The sequence below is a fragment of the Humulus lupulus genome, chromosome 2, assembly GCF_963169125.1.
Source record: "Humulus lupulus chromosome 2, drHumLupu1.1, whole genome shotgun sequence".
Classification (NCBI taxonomy): domain Eukaryota; kingdom Viridiplantae; phylum Streptophyta; class Magnoliopsida; order Rosales; family Cannabaceae; genus Humulus; species Humulus lupulus.
The window spans coordinates 252,951,526-252,973,522 of record NC_084794.1 but is presented as its reverse complement, the minus strand read 5'-3'; the positions used below and the strand labels follow the sequence as shown (position 1 = coordinate 252,973,522).

At 35.8% G+C, this 21,997-nt stretch overlaps 1 protein-coding gene across 1 annotated transcript; it reads left to right on the top strand.

The window, feature by feature from the left end:
- Positions 1–363: 363 nt before the first annotated feature.
- Positions 364–1,937, top strand: LOC133815379 (uncharacterized). Its single transcript, XM_062248226.1, has 5 exons — positions 364–468; positions 591–967; positions 1,140–1,393; positions 1,479–1,669; positions 1,797–1,937. The coding sequence occupies exons 1-5, from the start codon at positions 364–366 to the stop codon at positions 1,935–1,937; spliced, it is 1,068 nt and encodes a 355-aa protein (XP_062104210.1).
- Positions 1,938–21,997: the final 20,060 nt, after the last annotated feature.

Genomic DNA, 21,997 nt, shown 5'->3' with positions numbered 1-21,997 from the left:
AGATTCTTGGTAGCTTGGGGTTGTGTATTGAGGAAGAATGGAATCGGTGGACTGCGTGAACGATTCGAGGATGACGTTGTTTTAAGTATTTTTAATTATGTTTTTATGTATTTTCCACACTTGGTTTTGTAAACAATTTTAATTAAGTTGAAGTTATGTTTTATTTTTCAAACAATGGGATCCCATACCCCGATTTATGTATTTCAACATTTACTGAGAGATTTTAATAAAGTTTGTGAATGTTTCTTATGTATGTTTTTGAGTAAGTAGTAGTATCTATGTATAGTAGTTTTAATGGTCCAAAGTCTTAGAATTAGTTGGGTCATTACAACATTTTATAGAGCCAAGACAAAAGCAAGGAAGATGTTGGAAGGGTCTGTCAAGGAACAATACGCCATTCTTGATGATTACTGTAAAAGGTTGTTGGCTACCAATCCTAGTTGTACTGTGAAGTTAAAAACTGATTTGGTTAATGGGAGAAGGACATTTTAGCGTATTTATATTTGTCTTAAGGCATGTAGAGATGGCTGGTGGGGGGTTGTAGACCTCTAATTGGTCTTGATGGCTGCTTTTTAAAAGGATATTGCAAGGGAATTTTATTGGTTGCAGTAGGCATTAACGGTAATAACTCCATGTTTCCCATTGCCTACTGTGTTGCTGAAAAGGAAAACGCTGAGGTTTGGACTTGGTTCTTGGAGCTATTGAAGGATGATCTCAAGAATTTGAGTCCTACCAAGGTGACAATAATGAGTGATCATCAAAAAGGATTAGAAAATGCAGTGGGAGCCATCTTTAGTGGGTGTGAGGTGAGGTATTGTGTTAGACATCTTCATGCTAACTTTAAAAAGGAATATCCTGGGCTTTTACTTAAGCAACTTTTGTGGGCAACAACTAATACTACAACACAAGATGAGTTTCCTCGAGAAATGCAAGAAGTCAAGGATATCTCGAATGGTGCTTACAATTGGTTGGCATGGAAGAACCCCACAGAATAGAGTAAGTCACATATTTCATAGTACCCAAAATGTGACATTTTGGTTACTAATTTGTGTGAGAGTTTCAATGCAGCCATACTTGATGCTTGCGATAAGCCAATTATAACTTTACTATAGAAAATTATATTTTTGTTAATGTCTCAGTTTTATAACAAAAGCCGAGTTGGAGAAGATGACTCAACCTATGGGGAATATAATTTTGAAGATAATTGAGAAGAAAAAAGAGGTTGCAAAGCATTGTCTGGTTACTAGGTCTGACAAGTTTGAGTCTCAAGTTCAATGCAACAATGGTAGTGTCTTTGTTGTTGATTTGGAATTCAGAACTTGTACATGTAGGAGGTTTCAACTATCTAGGCTTCCTTGTGGCCATGCACTAGCTACTATCTGGTTCATGGGAGGTAATGTCTATGAGTATGTCCACAAATTCAATAAAAAAGAATCGTTGCAAAAAGCATATGAACAGAGTGTGCATCCTATGCCTAGGACTCAACCCAATTGATCCACCACCTGAGACGAAGCTGCCTGGAAGACCTATGAAAGCTAGGAGAAAGGAGACAAATGAACCTCCATCTGCTATAAAGAAAGCTCAAAGAACTAGACAAGTTAAAACATGCAGCAATTGTCTGAAAACAGGGCACGGGAGAGAAACATGCAAATATGCTAAGGTTGTTGAGGTATAAACTTTATTTCTTCTCTTCCTAGATAATTTTTATCATTGATTCAAGAATGATTTAGGATTAGTTGTTTTATCATTGTTTTTTGAATTTGGAGTTGAATATTTGTTTGTTCAACCTATTTTAGAATCGTGTGGTCAAAAAGCGATGTCATCCACCATTGCAGAAACCAACTGAAGCCACACTTAAAAGGAAGGAAAGAAGGCTGAATCAACATGCTAAAGGAGGAACTAGTGGCGCAAAGAATGCTCAACCCGATACTATCTGATTGGAAGGAGTTTCATCTTTTAATTTTATTTTGAACTAGTGGTCGAATCTTGTATTTTGGTGTCTGTTGTGTGTTATGCAAAGTTGGTATTTGGATGTTGTGGTTGATGGTTATTTTTTGAGTCGTGAAAGTGTTATGTTGACCATTTTAGAGTCATGTACAGATCACCTTTTGCACAGGTCATATAGACTTGTTGGTCATATCTATTTTTTGAGTCACGACAAGGTCATGCTGGCCATGATATTGGTCATGTACAAATTAGATACATTTGGCCTTTTAGGCCTATATTTTTGTACTTATCTCTTATGGTAATGAATGTAACTAGTCGTTGATCATATCTATTTCACAGAATGCGTAAACTAGAGTACTAAATTCAAAAAGCTTGCTGAATTTGAATACTTAATTTTGAGCAATCAAGTTGACCATCAAAATAGACCAAGATAGATTACATTGATTTGGGGCTTCATTTTACAACACAATTCATTACAAATCAATGCCTAGGGTGCAATAGCTTTGTCATTTCCAATACTACACGTGAAGATTACCCAAAAATAAACTAACAATACCAACAATTTCTACTTTGATTTTGTAGCCCAAATAACCACAACCAATAGAATTACAGCAAAATACAAAGTATTCAAAAAGTAGTAACACTGCATTCGACCTCCATCATTTACTCTACCCCTACTTTAAACACAACTTTCACAGCTTTCTCTTCCAACATTTTGAAGGTTGTGAGATTGTGTCTCAAATCCATTTGAAGAACCACTGCATTTTCAATGACTTCCAATGTTAGTTGTCGTATTTAGGGATGTGATTTCCGTTTCAAGGTCACCAATTTTTCTTAGTAGTCTAGGGATGACCACCTTTGCTCGTTGGCACATGGGAGGGTCAATCCATTCAAAGAAATTACACCCACCATGAATCTGAGCTGATCCAAACATACAAAGTTTCTAGTCAATACCCATAATCATTTATTCAATGAATCAGATTACAAAAACAAATGGACACCAATCTTACCCGATACTTGTCGCATGTTTTGAATCTTCGAATAGGATTTTTGTTTGTCCAAGCTGTTCTTTCTACCACTGGCATTGGTGGTCGACAATGGCAATTTTTTTCAATCTCCATTAACCTACTACAAAAGATGCCCTAACCCCCAATTCGAAGGAATTACAAGTTCTCTTCCAGTGGGTTGAAGTGTTATACTGTCGGGGGGAGAGCGTCTGGGTAAGGTTGGGGGGAAAGCGTCAAGGTGAGTTCGTCTTCTCTGGGTGTGGGTGTTCGATCGTCTTTTCTGGGGATGTTTTGTGGCTGTGAGGTTTGCAGATCATTTTTTAGGTTAAATGTTATTAATCTCATAATATTTATTGTTTTTGTTTTAGATTAGTTATAGAAATGTTATTAAGATATTAAACAAAAAAAGATTTTAGGTTTTGTTAATATTTTTTAAAATTTTAATAATTTAACCCAATCGGGTTGTGCCACGTGTACTCTGTATACCCCTAATGGCTCAGGGACCAACGGCTGCACCAAAACATTAACGATGGGCATTATTGTCATAATTTTTTTTACATAAGCATTTTAAGTGCAACAAGCTTAACTACATAGACATTATTGCCACAAATATCCTTTTTTTTTTAAATATACTACATTGAATATGGTTCACTAAATTTATTACTCTTTGCCTTTTTTATTAACTTTTTTTCCCTAACTAATAATACCTTCAGCATATTCTTCTTTTGACATGTTTAGTACGATCCACTCATATTTCATGCTCAAAAGAATATCATGTCCTTATAATCAAATCAATATCAAAAGTCATCATTTTAACTATTAATGGTTAAGTTTCCACATGAAGTGTTGGTACTAGTTGTTAGGAGTATGTGCTAAAAGCATGTAAAAGACATCTTTTATTTCAATGAATAAATAAATAAATAAAATGGTCTATTATTGTTATATTTAGATTATTAAATTATTGTTTGAATAATTTTGTAAATATTAGAAAAATTCCATATTCATTATTGAGGATGTGATCTTATATTAGTATGAGAGAATTAAGATCACATGAATGAATAAAAATAGTCAACAACAACAAATTAAAGTTATGGAATTCTTTAATTGGGGTTGTAAGTACGGTTTGCTGAGTATCATGTTGATACAAATAATCTAGATTCAGATTATTGATGTGGTAAGACATCTCGGTAAAGATGCTTTATATAATATGATTATATATGACATGGACCGATATGAATAAAAGTCTTTATCCAAAAACCATTTAACAATAAAGACTTGTAATTCATATCATAGCTGATGATCATTTATAGATCAACCTAAATCCTGAGTGTTCATGAACTCCCGTTCATGTTTATTAAATCTTTTGATTCATTTGTTAACGTCTCTTCACAGAATGAGGCTAATGCCTTTTGTTTTGGAGATTTAATATCATGGATGGCTGGGAACATGTATTAACAATAAGGAATCTAATCTTTCCTAACGGATCGTATATTAGTTCCCTTAAGGGTTAATTCTGGAAATGAATGATTTTGAGCTCAAATATATAATTAGATTATAGACTAATTATTCACTAGTGAATTAATGGTACTTAAGGAATAAGAAGTCAATTAGAAAGGTAAAATGGTAATTGTTCCATTCTAATTCTTCCATAAACTCATCAAATCTCCTATAGCATTGTCTTGGAGATTGCTTCAAGCGATATAAAGATCTTTGCAAAATACAAACTTTTTCCTCATCACCTTTATACTCAAAACCTTCTAGTTGTGTCATTAAGATCCTTTCCTCAAAATTACCATGTAGAAAATTCGTCTTGACATCTAATTGTTGTAACTCTAGACTTTGAATAGCTGAAATTGCTAGGATCAACCTTATAGAAGTATGTTTGACCATTGACGAAAATACTTCATGAAAATCTATCCCTTCAATTTGAGAAAATCTATTCGCCACAAGTCTTGCCTTGTACCTTGCTTCTTCTACACCATGTATCTTAGCCTTTTTCTTGAATACCCTGTTAGAACCAATCACTCTTTGTCCTTTTTTCTTGGGAACTAACACCCATGTCTTATTCTTAGCCAAAGAGTTGATTTCTTCTTGCATTGCTCGTTTCCACTTCGCCCAATCACTTCTACTTTTGGCTTCTTGAATAGATGTTGGCTCTCTTATTTCCAAAATATCAGCTACATTTAGAGCAAATTCTATTAGAACCACTTAAGCACATCTTATAGGAATCTGAACTTCCTTCTCACTCTATCTCTTGATAAGCCATAATCTTCAAAATGTTCTCTAGGACTCATGATTTCTTATTCAACTTCTTCTTTATCACCATCTTGTTCACTTTCAACTTGGTCACTTGCTCCACCTTGATTAACATCCATTTTGAAACTCAACCTGAGACTTGTTTAGAGCCTCGATTTATTTAGTGGCTTCCTGAACTTATACCCGCAAGTTAGTCTTATAATATGCATTTTCATTAAATATTACATTTTTACTAATAATTCACTTTTTATCTTCAACTAGCCAAATTATATAACCCTTAAGCCCACTAGGATAGCCTAAAAAATAACCTTTCTTCTCCTGATTTGATGGAAGACTCAGTACTGGAGCTGTAATCAATCGTCGCTTCAACTCCTGGAAGTTGTTCTCACATCTGTCTGACCATACAAACTTCTGATTCTTGCGTGTAAACTATGTCAGTGGTGTGGCATGTTAGGGTTTTATGTCCTAATTAAATCTCAATTTCTTTGTAATCTCCTTTTATTATCAATAAAAGAATAGAAATCATTTTTGACTTGGTCAATCGCTTTACTCAAATGTTTTATTTTCATGATTATTTGTTTAATATTAACTTCTATTAAATCGCGAGCATATAGCTAATCATATTTATAGTGACGTTATCACAGTGGAGTATAAATATTGTTATATGTTCACAAATAAGTTAGTCCTAAGATTAGTTAGTGCACAAGATTTACACTGACTTGCCAATCTACAATATGATCTACTTACACATTGTAGTGTTATGTTCTTTCCAGAACATTGACAAAGTAGATAAGATCATATGTATTTTTTGTTACATCGAATTGGACATATATTGACAGTAGATAAGATAAGTAAACATAGTGTTATTATCCATTCTAGTAATATCATATAGTTGACCATACGTCAATTCAATCTCAATTATGAGTGGTTAGTATTCTAAGTGATTGTATTATTTGAGTTCTTTGAATTGTTCGTTACCAGCTTACCCTACGGACTAGCCCATACTTACTTGGGAACTCTGTAGTATAATTGAGTGTTGAGTGGGAGTTTTAATCATAGATATTAACATATATAGCTTCTGATGAAGAAGTAAAACGATGGGTTCCTATTAGTTTGGTTCAAGGTGCTAAACGATAGAGATCTCATTTTAGTAATTAATATTAGTTTACTGAAATATCATTTACAAGGAACTAAGTATTTTAAGGATAAAATAAAATAAGGGGAAAAATAGTATTTTATTCCCATCTCATTGTAGACCATCTATAGAGGATTGAGTGATAATTACGGTTGTAACAATGGATAACTAATAACTTATCTATATTTCTTATAGAGCGTTCTATGAATTCAAGAGTGCAATTCCGAGTTCATAGTGGAGTCACGAGGAATTAATTAGTTAGTAAATTTATTTGTTAAATTTATGATAACTTATTGGAGCTTGATTTTATAGGCCCATGGTCCCCACAGTACCTTGGATAAAATCATTTAGATAGTCTCAATTAATTGATTTAATTATCAATTAGAATTATCAAAGTTGATCAGGTCAATTTTGGATAATATCACAGAGTTATGTAATTTAGAGAAGAAAAGAGATTTTAAGGCAGAGTTATTAATTAAGACAAATTGATGTCTAAATTAATAAATAAGTTTAAATCAAGGTTCAAATTATAAATAATTAATTTGATAAAGGATTTAAATAATTATTGAATTAATTAATCAATAGAAAATAATACGGGCAATTTAAGTCCAGCAGACTTAAAATTAAATGGAAAATTTCACGGTCCTACAGCCCATGAGAATTTCGACCTAAGGGTTGTATTTACCTATTATTGTATTGATTTTATAATTAAATAAGTGACCTAATTGAGCCTATAAAAGGAATGCTAAGTGAGAGTTGAAAACAGGTGAATAGAACATCTTAGTTTTGATGCTTTAGGGTTTTATACTCTCTTCACAACTCAAGTTCTTTTCTAAGCCTCTATATTCTCAACTTTTCTTCTCTCTGTGTATCTATCTCATGCGTTGAGAATTCCCTCTCTAGTCTAGGTGATTCTAAGGATACTATGGAAGACTGTGAAGAAATTTGAAGATCGGTTCAGTTTCTTTGTGATACCCTGCGACAGAAAGGATACAAGGGTTAAAGAAACTGAAGGAATGACTTATTCATCCCGCTGCATATAATGTAAGTGGTCTTATCATTATCTCTATTTAATTCAATTATAGAAATATGTTCTAGGTTTTCTTATATTAATTTGTTTAATATATGATTTACATGAAAAATAAATAAGATCATGTATAAGTAACCTTTCTTCTCCTGATCTGATGGAAGACTCAATACTGGAGCTGTAATCAATTGTCGCTTCAACTCCTAGAAGATGTTCTCACATCTGTCTAACCATACAAACTTCTTATTCTTGCGTGTCAACTCTGCCAGTGGTGTAGCAATCCTTGAGAACCCTTCTACAAAGCATCGATAGTATCCCGCAAATCCAAGGAAACTTCTGATCTCTGCAGCACTTTTGGGCCTTGGCCAATCTCTCATTGCCTCATTCTCGGTCGGGTCAACCTTAATTCCAGTCTCGCTAACAATGTGACCAAGGAAGGTCGCTTGAAGTAACCAGAACTCACACTTCTTGAACATGGCATACAACATGTGCTCCCTCAACCTCTGATGTACCAACCAAAGTTGTTGCTCGTCTTCTGCCTCTGTCTGAAATTAGACCAGGATGTTGTCGATGAAGACAATCATAAACTTGTCAAGGTAGTCCTTGAAAACCCTATTCATCAGATCCATAAAAGCTGTCGGTGCATTGGTCAATCTAAACGACATGACTAAAAACTCATAATGTCCATATCTCGTGCGAAAGATCGTCTACTAAATATCCTCATCTTTTATTCTTAATTGGTGATAACCAGATCAAAAAACGATCTTTGAGAATATTGTTCTACCCTGCAGTTGGTCAAACAGGTCATCAATCATTGGCAGCGGGTACTTGTTCTTGATAGTCGGCTTGTTCAACTCCATGCAATCGATACACATCCTCAATGTCCCATCTTTCTTCTTAACAAACAACACTGGCGTGCCCCACGGTGATATGCTGGGTCAAATGATTCCCAAATCCAGTAACTCTTATAACCGTACCTTCAACTCTGCTGGAGCCATTTTGTACGGTGCTCTATATACTGGTTCTGTCCCCGGTGCTAACTCTATAACAAACTCAATATCTCATTGTGGCAGTAACCCTTCAGTGCTGAGATCATGGGAATACGAGGCCCGTTCACAGTGCCCACAAACACAAATGGGTCATCTCCCTCTGGCTCAAATGCCACCATCCCCTTTTTACAATCTATGGTTGCCTCATACTTGGCTAACCAATCCATGCTCAGAATCATATCAAAATCCTCAATAGCTAGCTCAATCAGGTCTACTAAAAACTCTCTACCATCCACCTCTATTGCCAAGGATCTAATCCACCTCCTAGAAACTACTTATTCCATAGTAGGAAATAAGGTCCCAAAGCCCACAACATAGAAATCACAGAGCCTACACAGTCTGTCAACCACTCTGCTAGAAACAAACGAATGTGTAGCACCAGAATTAATCAATACAGTGTTAGTAGAGCCAATGCTAGAAATCTGAGTTGTCACTACCGAGGGACTAGCCTCAGCCTCTAACTGGGTCAGTGTGAACACTCGGGCTGGTATCAAACTATCGCCTCTCGTATGTTCCTCTTTCTACAGTTGTCGACAATCTCTCTAGAAATGTCCCACCACCCCGCAAAGGAAGCATGCCTTAGCACGAAATTCTCCCAAATGGTGTCTCCTACACATGGCATATACTGGATAATCTCTCCAAGCCTTGTTGCTGCCCTGGTGGCCACCCTGAGTACCCGACCCCTCCTGTTAAGACCATGAGAAGTAGTAGTGTCAGGGGTCTTCCTCTTCTGGCCACTAGAGCCTCCGCCCCAACCAGATCTAGTAAATGGAGGTTCCATCCCTCTAGCATCATGTCCCGCGATGTTCTCAAGCCAAATCCTATCCTTTGCGCCCCCAGTAGTAAGGGCCTTCTCAACTACTTGAGCATATGTAATAACTCCAGGCACTAAGGCCATCCTAACATCCCGTGCTATCATGAGGTTTAATCCCCAAACAAACTTGTCTCTCCTAGCAGCATCGGTTGGCACCAAGTCAGAAGAAAACTTTGCCAACCTGTCAAACATCAGGGCATACTCAGTCACAGTCATGTTGCCCTGAACCAATCTAGTAAACACATCTGCCTTCGTAGCTTGAACTGAGTCATTGTAACATTTCTCGTTGAACAAATCTCGGAACTCATCCCAACTCAATATAGCGACGTTCCGGGTCTGAGATACAACCTCCCAGCAGATACGTGCATCCTTCTGAAACATGTACTGTAACGCCCTAGATAGCCAAGACCGCTACACTGTGTGTTTATAAAGTGCAAGACTTGCTAATCAAGTCATTTAATTCAAAACGTATTACTGAAACTATAGTTGAACTAGGGTTAAAAGATTTTGGTTTCAAAAGCCACATTTCTTTTAGATAAACATGTTCTTTTTACATGGGATCCAAAAAGCGGTAATTAAAGACTGTTTACAAAAGATTCAAGATTTAAATACAGTGATTAGCCATTCTAAGGCAAACAGATGGATAAGCATTTCTCGTCCTGTTCCATTCCTCGACTGTGGCGGCCAAACAGTTGATTATGTACATTCAGCCCCGTAGCTCTCCATCTCAGGATTGGTCCAACTTGCCTTTGCCTTTACTTGCACCACGTAGCACCTGTGAGCCAAGGCCCAGCAAGAAAACACAATAACAGAGCACAATCATTCAACTGACAATCAGGTAACTCATATCGTATAAGCATATACTCAACAGTTTAAGCATTCATATTAATCAAGTATTCAGCATACCAAGTATATCATTTCATATCAACAATCAATCCACATATGATAACTAGGGTTAATGCCCTTAGGCCACACCCTCTATTTACCCCACTGACTCCAGCCTGCTTAAACCGAGCTCAGTGAATATTAAGCTGTCCTCGGTTACCAGTGGCCGAGCAGCGCCCTGTGCGCAAGTATTATTTACGGCACCCTTAGGCCGTTTATCACATGTCCCGTGGCATAATACCACCTATGACATCATATAGATATAGGGAGCTCTTAGTCCTATCACAAACACATAACCGGGTGCAGTTTTCTTACCTTTAGATTCGCTAGCTTTGTTCGATTTGGTCCTCAAGCACGATCCCTCTTGAGCCCTAGCGCACACCTAGTCACAACCATAGATTAGAATCATCACCACACCTCAACTCCAAAACCTAGCCTCGGGACCAATCCCGAGCCCTCAGGAAGCCCTAATTCCACCAAATGGGGTGGTGGAATCAAACCCCGAACCCTCAGGCAAAAACCCTTGAAAATAACCCAAAAACCCATTTCTAGAAACAGGGTAGCGCTACAACGCTCTAAGGAGAGTGCTACAGTGCTACAAATAGAGCCTAAGGTGCCCTAGACCACTCATCCTAGCGCTACAGCGCCCAATGGCTAGCGCTGTAGCGCTAGTCACAGCATAACAAACCCTGTATTTTTCCTCCTTCGATTTTCCTCGAGCCAAACCTTACCAAAACTCTTCCAAACTTCAACCAAACACAAAAACAAGCCTATCAACATCCTCCACTCATCCCAAACATCCCAACCACACATAACTCAATCACATGCACTCCAAATCACAAAATCCACCATAGTTGGACCTAAAGCTCAGAAACTCAATAAGAACAACACCTGAAACCACATAACTTAAGCCAGAGTTTCTTACCTTTGATGGATGAGCTTAGCCTAGGTAGTCCTTCTCACTAGGTTGACCTTTACCTACTCAAAGCTCAGCTTCAATTTCCCTAGAATTCCCCATCAAGACTCAGCTCAAAATCCATAACAATACCAAGTACTAGAAACTGAAAACTACATTGAACCTTACCTCAAATGAATGGATTGCTCTTGCTAAATCCTTGCTAATTCTTCAAGCCAGACCAAGGACTCTAGCCTCAAGCTTCTACTCTAACTCTCCCTAAGTTCCTTCCCTAAAAGACCTCAAGAATTTATGGAGAAAAGCTTAAACCGAGAGAGATAAAAATAGACTTCCTATTTCCCTTTTTTTTTCTTCCTTTTCCTATTCTTCATTCAGACTTCTTAATCCTTATACTTATTCCACTAAGGCATAAAGCCTGATAATATTACTTATCCTTTATAAGCCAAATGACCATAATACCTTCCCATTATCCCTAAGCCTTTAAATCAATCTATGGGCATTTTGGTCATTACACCCAATTCCCGCTAATTCCTCAAGTGTCTCTAATATTTACCACTTACTTCCCGATTCCCAACTAATCACCAATTATATTCCTCAATGTCAAAATTGACCCCAATATATTCTCTAAATTACCAGAAATATCCCTAGGCTCGTCCCTAGCCGGGTATAAACCCCGCCATGACTTTTTCGCTGAACCGCTCACTAGGATCGCCTCGAGTCACAGATTACAAATATATCCACATAATAATGTGGTCTCAACAATTTATCACATATATATACAGTTATGCCCTCAACAGGCCAAAATTATGATTATGCCTTCCTAACCTAATCAGGGCCTACATGCATACTGATACACATAGTCATGTATCTCAGATATTCAAATAATCATATAACATGCTTTTAAATCATTAAATCACATATAATCCAGTTATGCCCTCCCAGCACACTAATCAAGGCCCTTAAGCCTTATTAGTAAATTTGGGTCGTTACATGTACATAGTACAAGCCACTGTCTGATTACCTACCACCCTCACAAAGTCCAGGTTGGAGGTGGTCATACTCATCCACTGCTCAGCTCACAGTGGGTCTAACCTTCCCTCAAAATTAGGAGGGTGTTGCTTCCTGAACCTCTCATATAATGGTTCTCATTGATTCTCAACATTTGGATGTTGTTGTACAGTTGGTACTAAGGCAGCAGGTGGTACTACTAGAACAACGTTCCCTGCAGGAACCTGCTGCTGTCTTAACTGGCAAATTTTGTCTTCCTGTCTCTGCAGTCTGGCTTGCATTTCAACAAACATCTGTTGCTAGTTCTCAGGAGTTGGCGGAGGGTTCTGACCCGGGTTATCATCTTTAGCCCTGATTTCAACGCCGACTAGTCTATTTGATTGCCTTAGAGGCATAACTCTCCAAGTATAACTGTAATCAGCGTCTCGACTTATCAGGCAATGATAATAGATTCCATAACTGTCCCACGGTTCACAACCGGACCAATAAGCAACACTAAAAAACATAATTCTATTTGACATGTCACATGCATCAACAACGTTAACAAGCATACATTCTAATATTCACGTAGCAGTCAAGGGCCAGGCCCTATCAGTATAGCTCATGCTCCCTAATCAAGAATGCAGATAAGGCATATATATATTCCATTTAACCAATTAGGTACATAATCATATTATTAGTTACAAAACCCTAAGTCGAGTTTATCTTTAGCGGCGAGTATGCCCAGCTAATCTTCAGGAACTAATAAACCTTGACAGCTCTGATACCAAGTTGTAATGCCCTGAATAGTAAAGATTGTTACACCATGCATTAAAAATAGTGCTTAACTCATTGAGCGAGTCATTTTGACTTAAAAGTGTAATTTAGGTTAAACGAAAGTTTAAGTATTAAAAGTTTTTGGTTGGTAAGTTGAAATTTTTATTAAAAAGTGTTGAATAATTACAACCAAAAGTTTCTAAACAAAATACAAGTTTATCAAAATTACAGACTTAGCCGACCTAAGCGAAAAATTTCAACTAATGACTCTTGCTCTTCAAAATATCTCGATCGTGGTAGCCGAGCAGGTTGAGTATGTACACACCCGCCCCTTCAACTCTCCAACTCACTGCCAATCCAGCTTTTCTTTGCCCTTACAAACACAGCACCCGTAAGCCAAGGCTCAGCAAGAAAACCCAAAAAATTCATACAAATATTCAAATAAACATGTATTGCATACTCTATAACCATAATTGGTTCACGTAGATTTTCCAAACAATATACGACTCATGCCGAGAAGATGGAAATCGCATCTCCACAATGGCCCTGCCACTATGGCGGATATCATATCTGTGTTATGGCCCCTCCATTACGACATAAATTACTCATGTAATGTTGATAACGACCTCTTGATTGAGCGATCGGTACAAACAGTTATAACAGCATAGATTCAAACAAAGTAGACATCTAACTATAAACAGAGTCATGAAACGGTCATTTTTGTGCCCTATAATTAGGGCGCACACCCTACACTCGGTGCAAGTGTCAGTTTTCTTACCTTAAGTCCTAAGAGATAGGGTATAGTGACAACAAGCATGATCCTTTCCTCACAATCTTTGCGGTACCTTTAGTCACAAAATGTTAAAGGGTATCCATCAAGAACTAAACCAATTAAGAGCTTCAAGATTGAGTCCTAGCTTTCAGGACCTCGAATTATGCTAAACCTGGTTGTAGAATCATTTCTCAGCCCTTAGGTTTGAGTCCCTGCAACTCAAAACCTTATTTGGCCAATTTCCCTAATTAGAGTCACGGCTCGCCCTTAAAGGGTCGCGGAGCGCCTCCAGTCAAAGAAAACCAAACCATAAAGGCACAGGACACACGCCACGGTGCAACCTATCAAGCACTGCAACGCCAAGGCGGTTCAGAGAAACCTCAATGCCTCTGAGTTTATGCGGGTCGCGACACTCTAAGAATAGTGTCGCGGGGCAACCTCGCGAACCCATAAATTCTACGATTCTAAAAATCGCAAACCAACCCAAATCCACCCCAAACTCAATTTTTAACCCAATTGAACTACAAAATCACACCATCAATATAGAAACACCATAAACAATCATCAAAACCATCTAAACCCAACCAAACTCAGAATTCAAAGACTCACCAAGAATAACACAAAAACTACCAAGAGTAAGGATCTTACCTCTGAAAATTCAAGCTTACCAACTGTATACCTAGCTTGACAACCTCCGATCCCACAAGAAACTACTCCAACTCCACCAACAATTTCCTCTAGACTTAAGGTTCAAGGATTTTCCCCCTTAGAGAGAAAGCTTGGTAGAGAGAGAGAGAGAGAGAGATTACTAGTGAAACGTGAGAGTGATGTTTGGCTGAGGCTTGACTAAGTCTTGGGCTAGACTCTTGGCAAAAGACCATAATGCCCCTACCTTAAAAATATTTCCTTTAGGCCCCCAAGGGCAAAAAGGTCATTTGACACCACCATCTCGCTACACCTCAAATTTCACTTAAGATTCACAATTAACTCTACTAATCCCCCAAATACCAATATTTTCCCTCAATATAATTCCCAGTATTTCACCAAATTACCAAAGTACCCCTAGGTTCACCCCGAGTCAGGTATTAATCCCCGTTGTGACTTTTCCGCCAAATTGTTCACTAAGATTGCCTCGTGCCATATATCTCAAATATATCCACATGATATTGTGGTCCCCCTCATAAAACGTATATAATTACAAATATACCTTCAGTGGGTAAAAATTACGAAAATGCTCTCTTTAGTAGAAACGGACCTATAAGCACATTTAATACACTTAAACATGCATAAGCAGTCGTATCATAATATAACTCATATAATTCACATATATAATCACAATTAAATCATACTAACACATAAACATCCAATTATGCCCTTCTAGCACAGTAATCAAGGCACTAAGCCTTATTAGCAAATTTGGGAAGTTACAGTTTACCTTGACTTACATGCACATATGCTAAACAACCGAATATCTTTAAGTGATCATAACTAGCAGGTGAACCCGACCAAATTTCTTCAGGAACTTTGAAATCAATGGCTGTTGATGGTGATCTATTTATCAAATAACAAGTTGTAGCTGTTGCTTCAGCCCAAAAACATCTTGGCATCTCCAAATCATTCAACATGCACCTAAGCTTTTCCATTATAGTCTTATTCATATACTCAGCCACGCTATTGTGTTGTGGTGTTTTAGGACATGAACGATGTCTAGCTATTCCATTTTTAGCACAAAATGAGTCAAATTCTTTGTTACAAAACTCTAAACCATTATCGGTCCTAAGTCTCTTTATTGTTTTACCAGTTTGATTTTGTACTAAAGCTTTCTATGTTTTAAATGTTTCAAATGTCTCATCTTTAGTTTTAAGAAAATACAACCAAACTTTTCTTGAATAATCATCAATAAAAGAAATAAAATATTGAGACTTAGAGAGTGAGAATTGTACCTATGGTGAACCCCATAGATCTGAATGGATGTAGTCCAGACTTCCCTTAGTTTTTGTGAATTGATGTAGCAAACTTGAGTTTGTGTGATTTGTCAAACACACAACTCTCACAAAATTCCAAATCTGAATTTTTCTTCTTATCCAAAAGACATTGTTTTGTGAGTTCTAGCAGACCCTTAACACTCATATGTCCTAGCCTTTTGTGTTATAATTCAATTTGAACATCCCTTTGAACCGAGGCACAAACTTCAACCAAAATGACCGAACCTTGTAGAACATTCAACCTGTGTTCAAGAACTCCTTTCAACACCACCATATAATCCTTTACCACTCTCAAAACTCCACCTTGATCTTTGTAAGAACAACATGATTTATCCAGCTGCCCTAGAGAAATCAGATTTCTTTTCAACCCTGGAATGTGCCTAACCCCAATCAAAATCTTGACTGTACTATCCAACAACTTTAACTTTATTCTCCCTTCACCAACAACATTACATGCCTGGCTGTTGCCCATGAGTGCGTTGTTTCCCTGAACTATTTTGTAGTCAATAAACCCTTCCATTCTAGGTGTCATATGGAAAGTACACCCATAATCTAAGATCAACTTGTCCTTTGAATCATCATTACTGACTATTAAAACATCTGAAACGACTGTACCGAACTCATCTGAAGCAGCTACTGTGATTCCAAAAGTTTCTTTTCCTGACTTTTCATCCTTGTTATACTTTCACTGAGGACATTGCTTCTTGTAATGATCCTCCTTACTACAAATTCAACAAATCTTTTATCTTTGAGCACCATTTTTTGACTGTGACCTAGACCTTCCTTTTCCTTTCTTGTGATTTCCCCTATTCTCCGACCTTCCTCTAACACTCAAACCTTCTCCATTCTGTTAGGATTGCTTGTCATTAGCCTTCAAATCCAGATCTTTGGAGTAAGTAGCTCTTGTCACTTCCTCTAGAGTCAAAGTGTCCTTCTTGTACTTGATAGTTTCCCTAAGTTGGTCATACTGTCGAGGGAGAGAATTCAAAAGAAAAATAGCTTTGTCTTCCTCGTTTATTTAATTTCAAGATTCTTCACATCTGAAACTAACTTAGTGAATTCATCTATATTTACATCAATGGGTTTATTCTTATCCATCTTGAAGCCATAAGACTTTCGCTTCAAATAAATCCTATTTGGTAAAGCCTTTGTCATTTACAATTTTTCTAACTTATCCCACATTTCACAAGTTGAAGTTTCTTTGATTACCTTTCTTAGAAATGAATCGCTCAAACTCAGAATAATTGTGTTCCTTGCTTTCTTGAGAGTCTCAGCCTTGCTCTTAATTGAATCCCCCATCTTGGACTCACCTTTAAGAGCATCACCCAACCCGAGATTTCCCAAATGTGCCATCATCTTTTGTAGCCATAGATTGAAATCGTTCTCGCCATCAAATTTTTTTGCTTTAAATGTAGAGGTTGACATGATTGAAGGTGCTTCTGGCGAGGAAGTCTTCAACAAAGATTTCTTCTAGTAGAACCCACTTTTTGACACTAAGAACTTGTCTTCTTTGAACCAAGAACTTTAATCTGCCAGCCGATTACACCAACCTGGCTCTGATACCATTATGTTATGATTAAAAATTAAGACAATAGATGAAAGATGAATACAATAAACCATAACAAAAGCATAAACACATAGCACCAAGGTTACTTGGTTAAGTGGAAAAAATCAATATGCTTTTGCTACCTACATCCAAGGCAGGGCAAAGCCCTAGACGAAATTCACTATGAAAATAGAAGAAATTACAGCCACCAATGTAATGTATAGAGATATAAAGAACCACTCTCAAACTCAAATTGTGTATCAATAATAATTAGAAGTTACAAACCCTAAAGATTAGTTCCCCAAGAACTAACCTCTCTCTTTCTCTAAAAATCTCTCTAAATTACAAAGTGCACTCTCTGATTCGATCTAGAACATTCTGAACAAAATGGGTAAATATAGTTCTAATAAAAGAACCTGCCACATTTGTGAATCCCGTTAAAACTGATTTTCTGATATAAAACCTAGATATGTTGAGACATCCAAAACTGCATGTTAAGATGTGGGCTCAGAATGCGACCACAAACATTCTTGGCCGCAGTTTCATATATTATTATTTATTTCAAACTTATTCAAGAAATTAGTCAGTGTTTCATGTAAATCCATTTTCAATTTTTTTTAAGACCATAATCATAATCTACCTAAGCCATAAACTAATTGCATTCAACTCAAAACGACTCTCCAATATATTCAACCAACCTAAATAACTACTATATGATTCAAGCAAAGAACTGAATAAAAAAAAGTAATAATAAAAGAAAAAAAATATACAAATTCCCAAGTACTTCCCTTGACAATGCCCTACATAAACCCCAAAAATGTATCACTCACAAACAACACTCAAACATGACTATCACAATTGAAAATATGAAACATTAAGGAAATCAATCAAATAATATTAAAAAACATGAAGCATGCATTTTCCCCTTATTTTTTTTAAACAAAACTCTTAAAAAAAACAGGGGTTTCAAAACTAAGTATATCAATACACAAACTCACCTCTGCCATGCTTTCCCCTGCACTCTCCACCACAAATTCTTTTTTTTTTATCGACTATGCCTTTTAGCTTCAAAGTGGGTCTCCTCGATTTCAGCTTCAAAGTGTGCTTCCTAGGTTTGATCTTCAAAGAGGACATGTGAGCGTCTGAGTTCATCAGGGTTTAAGCTAGAGAGAGGAGAGTCGTGGACTGGTGTTTGAGCTTGAGAGAGGAGAAATTGATTGAATGAGAGAGTAGAGAGAGGCTGAGTTTTTACTTGAGAGAGTAGAAAGTCAGCTGCAGTGAGAGAAATGTTTTTAAAAAAAAAAATTCAAGTACACCAAGTAACCAGTTGCTCCTTGTTGGTTGAACAATATATTCACTATGTTACCCTTGCTGACAAAGGCTACCACTATCAACCACATTTTTTTTAAACCAAATTGAACCCCAGCCCTTAGATGTGATCCATCGACAATATGAATTTCACTGATCCATCCCATCCATGGGAAAGAATCGGTCCCCATTTATATTATGTAGAGTTTTTATTATTAATATTTTAGCAATTTGATGACTATATATATCAACGTATTTACATTATTTTATGATATCTCACTTTAATTATTTTTCTCTATCATTTGAGATTTTAAACAAAGTTTAATAAAAATGGTTTTGAGATATGGTGCGAATCCAAGATATTTATAACCATTTTTTAGCCTACTTTGTAAAATAGAACTCCAATGGTGGTCTATAATGTGTGCCAAATTTGACACATGCTAAAAGTTGTGTCAAATTTGGTATAAAATATAACAGGAGCGAAATTTAGCCCACAATAAATATCGATTTTTTTATTTACTTATTTGCCACTCATTAATGTCATTCATTAATTGATTTTTTTTTTAATATTTAACTTATGTTTTTATTTAAAACGTGATGATTCTTCTTCCCCCAAACGTTCTGAGTTTTTTTTCATCGCAGAACAAGAAAAAAAATCAATGGAAGATAGTCAAAATCTTTCAAAATGTGGAAAATCATTTACAAATAATCAAGAAGTGGCTATAATTTTTGGCAATCACCCAAGATCCTATTGTTGGTAACTTGCAGACTTCACATAATTTTTGGGAACGGATATTGGAGAATTACACAATGCACGCTGAAGATCAAAGCACAAGAATGAAGGAGTCTATTAGATGTCGTTGGGGCACAATCTTGAGAAGCTGTAACAAATTTCGTGGATACCTAACCCAAATAGAAAATAGACAACAATCTGGAGTGACTATTGCTGATATGGTAAGATTTGAATAAAATTTTTCATTTTCGTTTATAGATCTTAGTCATTATATGTAGTTTGGTTTTAGATTCTTCAAGAAAAATTGTTATATATTGAGATTGAGAAGAAAAAGTTTGCATTCGATCATTGTTGGGAAGTGTTGAAATAAGGAGTCAAATGACATGATTTAGGGATGCAGAAGCAAAAAATCCCATGTCCATTGAATTGTCACACCCACCATCTCCACCTTCCCAAATTTCTGATATACCAAATTCTCAAGACTCAAATCAGCTACAATTTGAAAATGATATCAATGATTCATCTAAAAGGCCTCTTGGAAGAAAATTTGAAAAAGAATCATTGTAGAAGAAAAAGTTGGTTGACATTTCTACTGCTTGTTTAGGTCTGAATTTAATAAGCAAATAAGTGAGAATCAAGAAAGGAAAAATCATGCGAAGAAAGAAGATTGAAAATTTTGGAAGAGGCCAATCAAAGAGAGCGAAGAAAGACAGAAATGGAACTCAAGATAATGATGGAGAGGAATAAAAGAGAGCAAATAGAGAAAGATGATAAAATTATGCTCATGGACACCTCCAATATGGATTCCCGTACAAGAGCTTATTATGAGCACAGAAAATCTCAAATATTTGCTAAAATTGGTAATTCTACAGAATCAGAAGGTTATGTTCCAATTCAAAACAATTTTTGAAGAATCTTTTTGTTAGGTAGTTAAAAAGTTTGTTATTAAGAGCTTTTATGATATTCAGAAGAGAATTATGCTGATTTTTTTATGTTTTTTTTTTCTTTCTGATATGATTTTTGATTTTTGTAATGCATTAAGAATGATTTATATTTATAATACATTCGGGGAATAGAATCTGGTTTTATTTATGTTTGATGTTTATTAGTTTAATGATCATTAAAAATCTAAGACTGTCACAATGATAATTAATGATATAGATTCATGATCATACAAAAACTTAGGCAGATATGTATGAGGTATTTGAAAGATCTACATATAGTGCCAAACTGTAACGCCTTGGGTAGCCAAGACTGTTACACTGTGTGTTTATAAAAATGCAAGACTTGCTAATCAAGTCACTTAGTTAGAAGCGTGTTACTGAAACTATAATTGAACTAGGGTTAAAAGATTTTGGTCATAAAAGATACATTTCATTTAAATAAACATTTCGTACATGGGATCCCAAAAGAAATAGAGTTTAAAGGACAGTTTACAAAATTCCAGGATATATACAACTACTGGCTGCTCTAAGGGCAAAATAGACATTTTAGGTTCTCCTGTCCCTGTACCATCCCTTGGCCATGGCGATCGATCAGCTGACTATGTACATTCAACCCCAAAGCTCTCCAACTTGTTAGGAGTGTGTCCTAAAAGCATGTAAAGACATTTGTTTTTTCTGTGAATAAATAAATACAATGGTTTATTATTATTGTCATATTTAGATTGTTAAATTATTGTTTGAATAATTTTGTAAATATCATAAAAATTCCATATTCATTATTGAGGGTGTGATCTTGTATTAGTACGAGAGAATTAAGATCACATGAATGAATAAAAATAGTCAACAACAACAAATTAAAGTTATGGAATTCTTTAATTGGAGTTGTAAGTACGGTTTACTGAGTATCATAATGATATAAATAATCTAGATTCGGATTATTGATGTGGAAAGACATCTCGGTAAAGGTGTTTTATATAATATGATTATATATGACATGGACCGATATGAATTAAAATCTTTATCCAAAAACCATTTAACAATAAAGACTTGTAATTCATATCATAACAGATGATCATTTATAGATCAACCTAAATCTTGAGTGTTCATGAACTCCTGTTCATATTTATTAAATCTTTTGATTCACTCGTTAAGGTCTCTTCAAAGAATGAGGCTAATGACTTTTGTTTTGGAGATTTAATATCATGGATGGCTGGGAACATGTATCAACAATACGGAATCTAATCTTTCCTAACGGATTGTATATTAGTTCCCTTAAGGGTTAATTCTGGAACTGAATGATTTTGAGCTCAAATCTATAATTAGATTATAGATTAATTATTCACTAATGAATTAATGATACTTAAGGAATAAGAAGTAAATTAGAAAGGTTAAATGGTAATTCTTCCATTCTAATTTATGAACTAATTAATTAGAGGGTTGAACTATTGCAAGATGGTTATATCTATGGACGACTTAAGAAAAAGATTTCTGTAAAAGTATATCTATAACATAAAAAGTGCAATTCTGAATTTATAGTGGAGTAATATCAGAATTAATAAATTAACTATTATAATTAAAGAGTTTAATTATTTAGTTTCAATTTATTGGAGCTTAATATTATAGGTTCATGGTCCCCGAAATGGCTCAAACAATCATTGTCAAAGGCAAATACAAAAATGGGAAAAAAGGACTTATGTGATAAGTAAAATATTTTTCTATGTATCAAACATAATTATTGATTAATTATGTATAATTAATTAATTAAGAATTAATTAATTATTTGATTTAACAAAAATATAATTAATTTTGAATTAATTTATTTTTTGGGATTTTTGGTATTTAAATAATAATAAAATTGGGAAAAATCACATGCCTGCACATGCATGTGGTACACGTGTGGCACAGTGCA

Excerpts from the sequence above, each read along its gene's own strand:
- LOC133815379 (XM_062248226.1), top strand. The coding sequence starts at position 364 with ATGTTGGAAGGGTCTGTCAAGGAACAATACGCCATTCTTGATGATTAC. Across the intron at positions 1,394-1,478 it reads TACTATCTGGTTCATGGGAG|GACTCAACCCAATTGATCCA; the intron begins GTAATGTCTATG and ends TCCTATGCCTAG. Across the intron at positions 1,670-1,796 it reads AATATGCTAAGGTTGTTGAG|AATCGTGTGGTCAAAAAGCG; the intron begins GTATAAACTTTA and ends AACCTATTTTAG.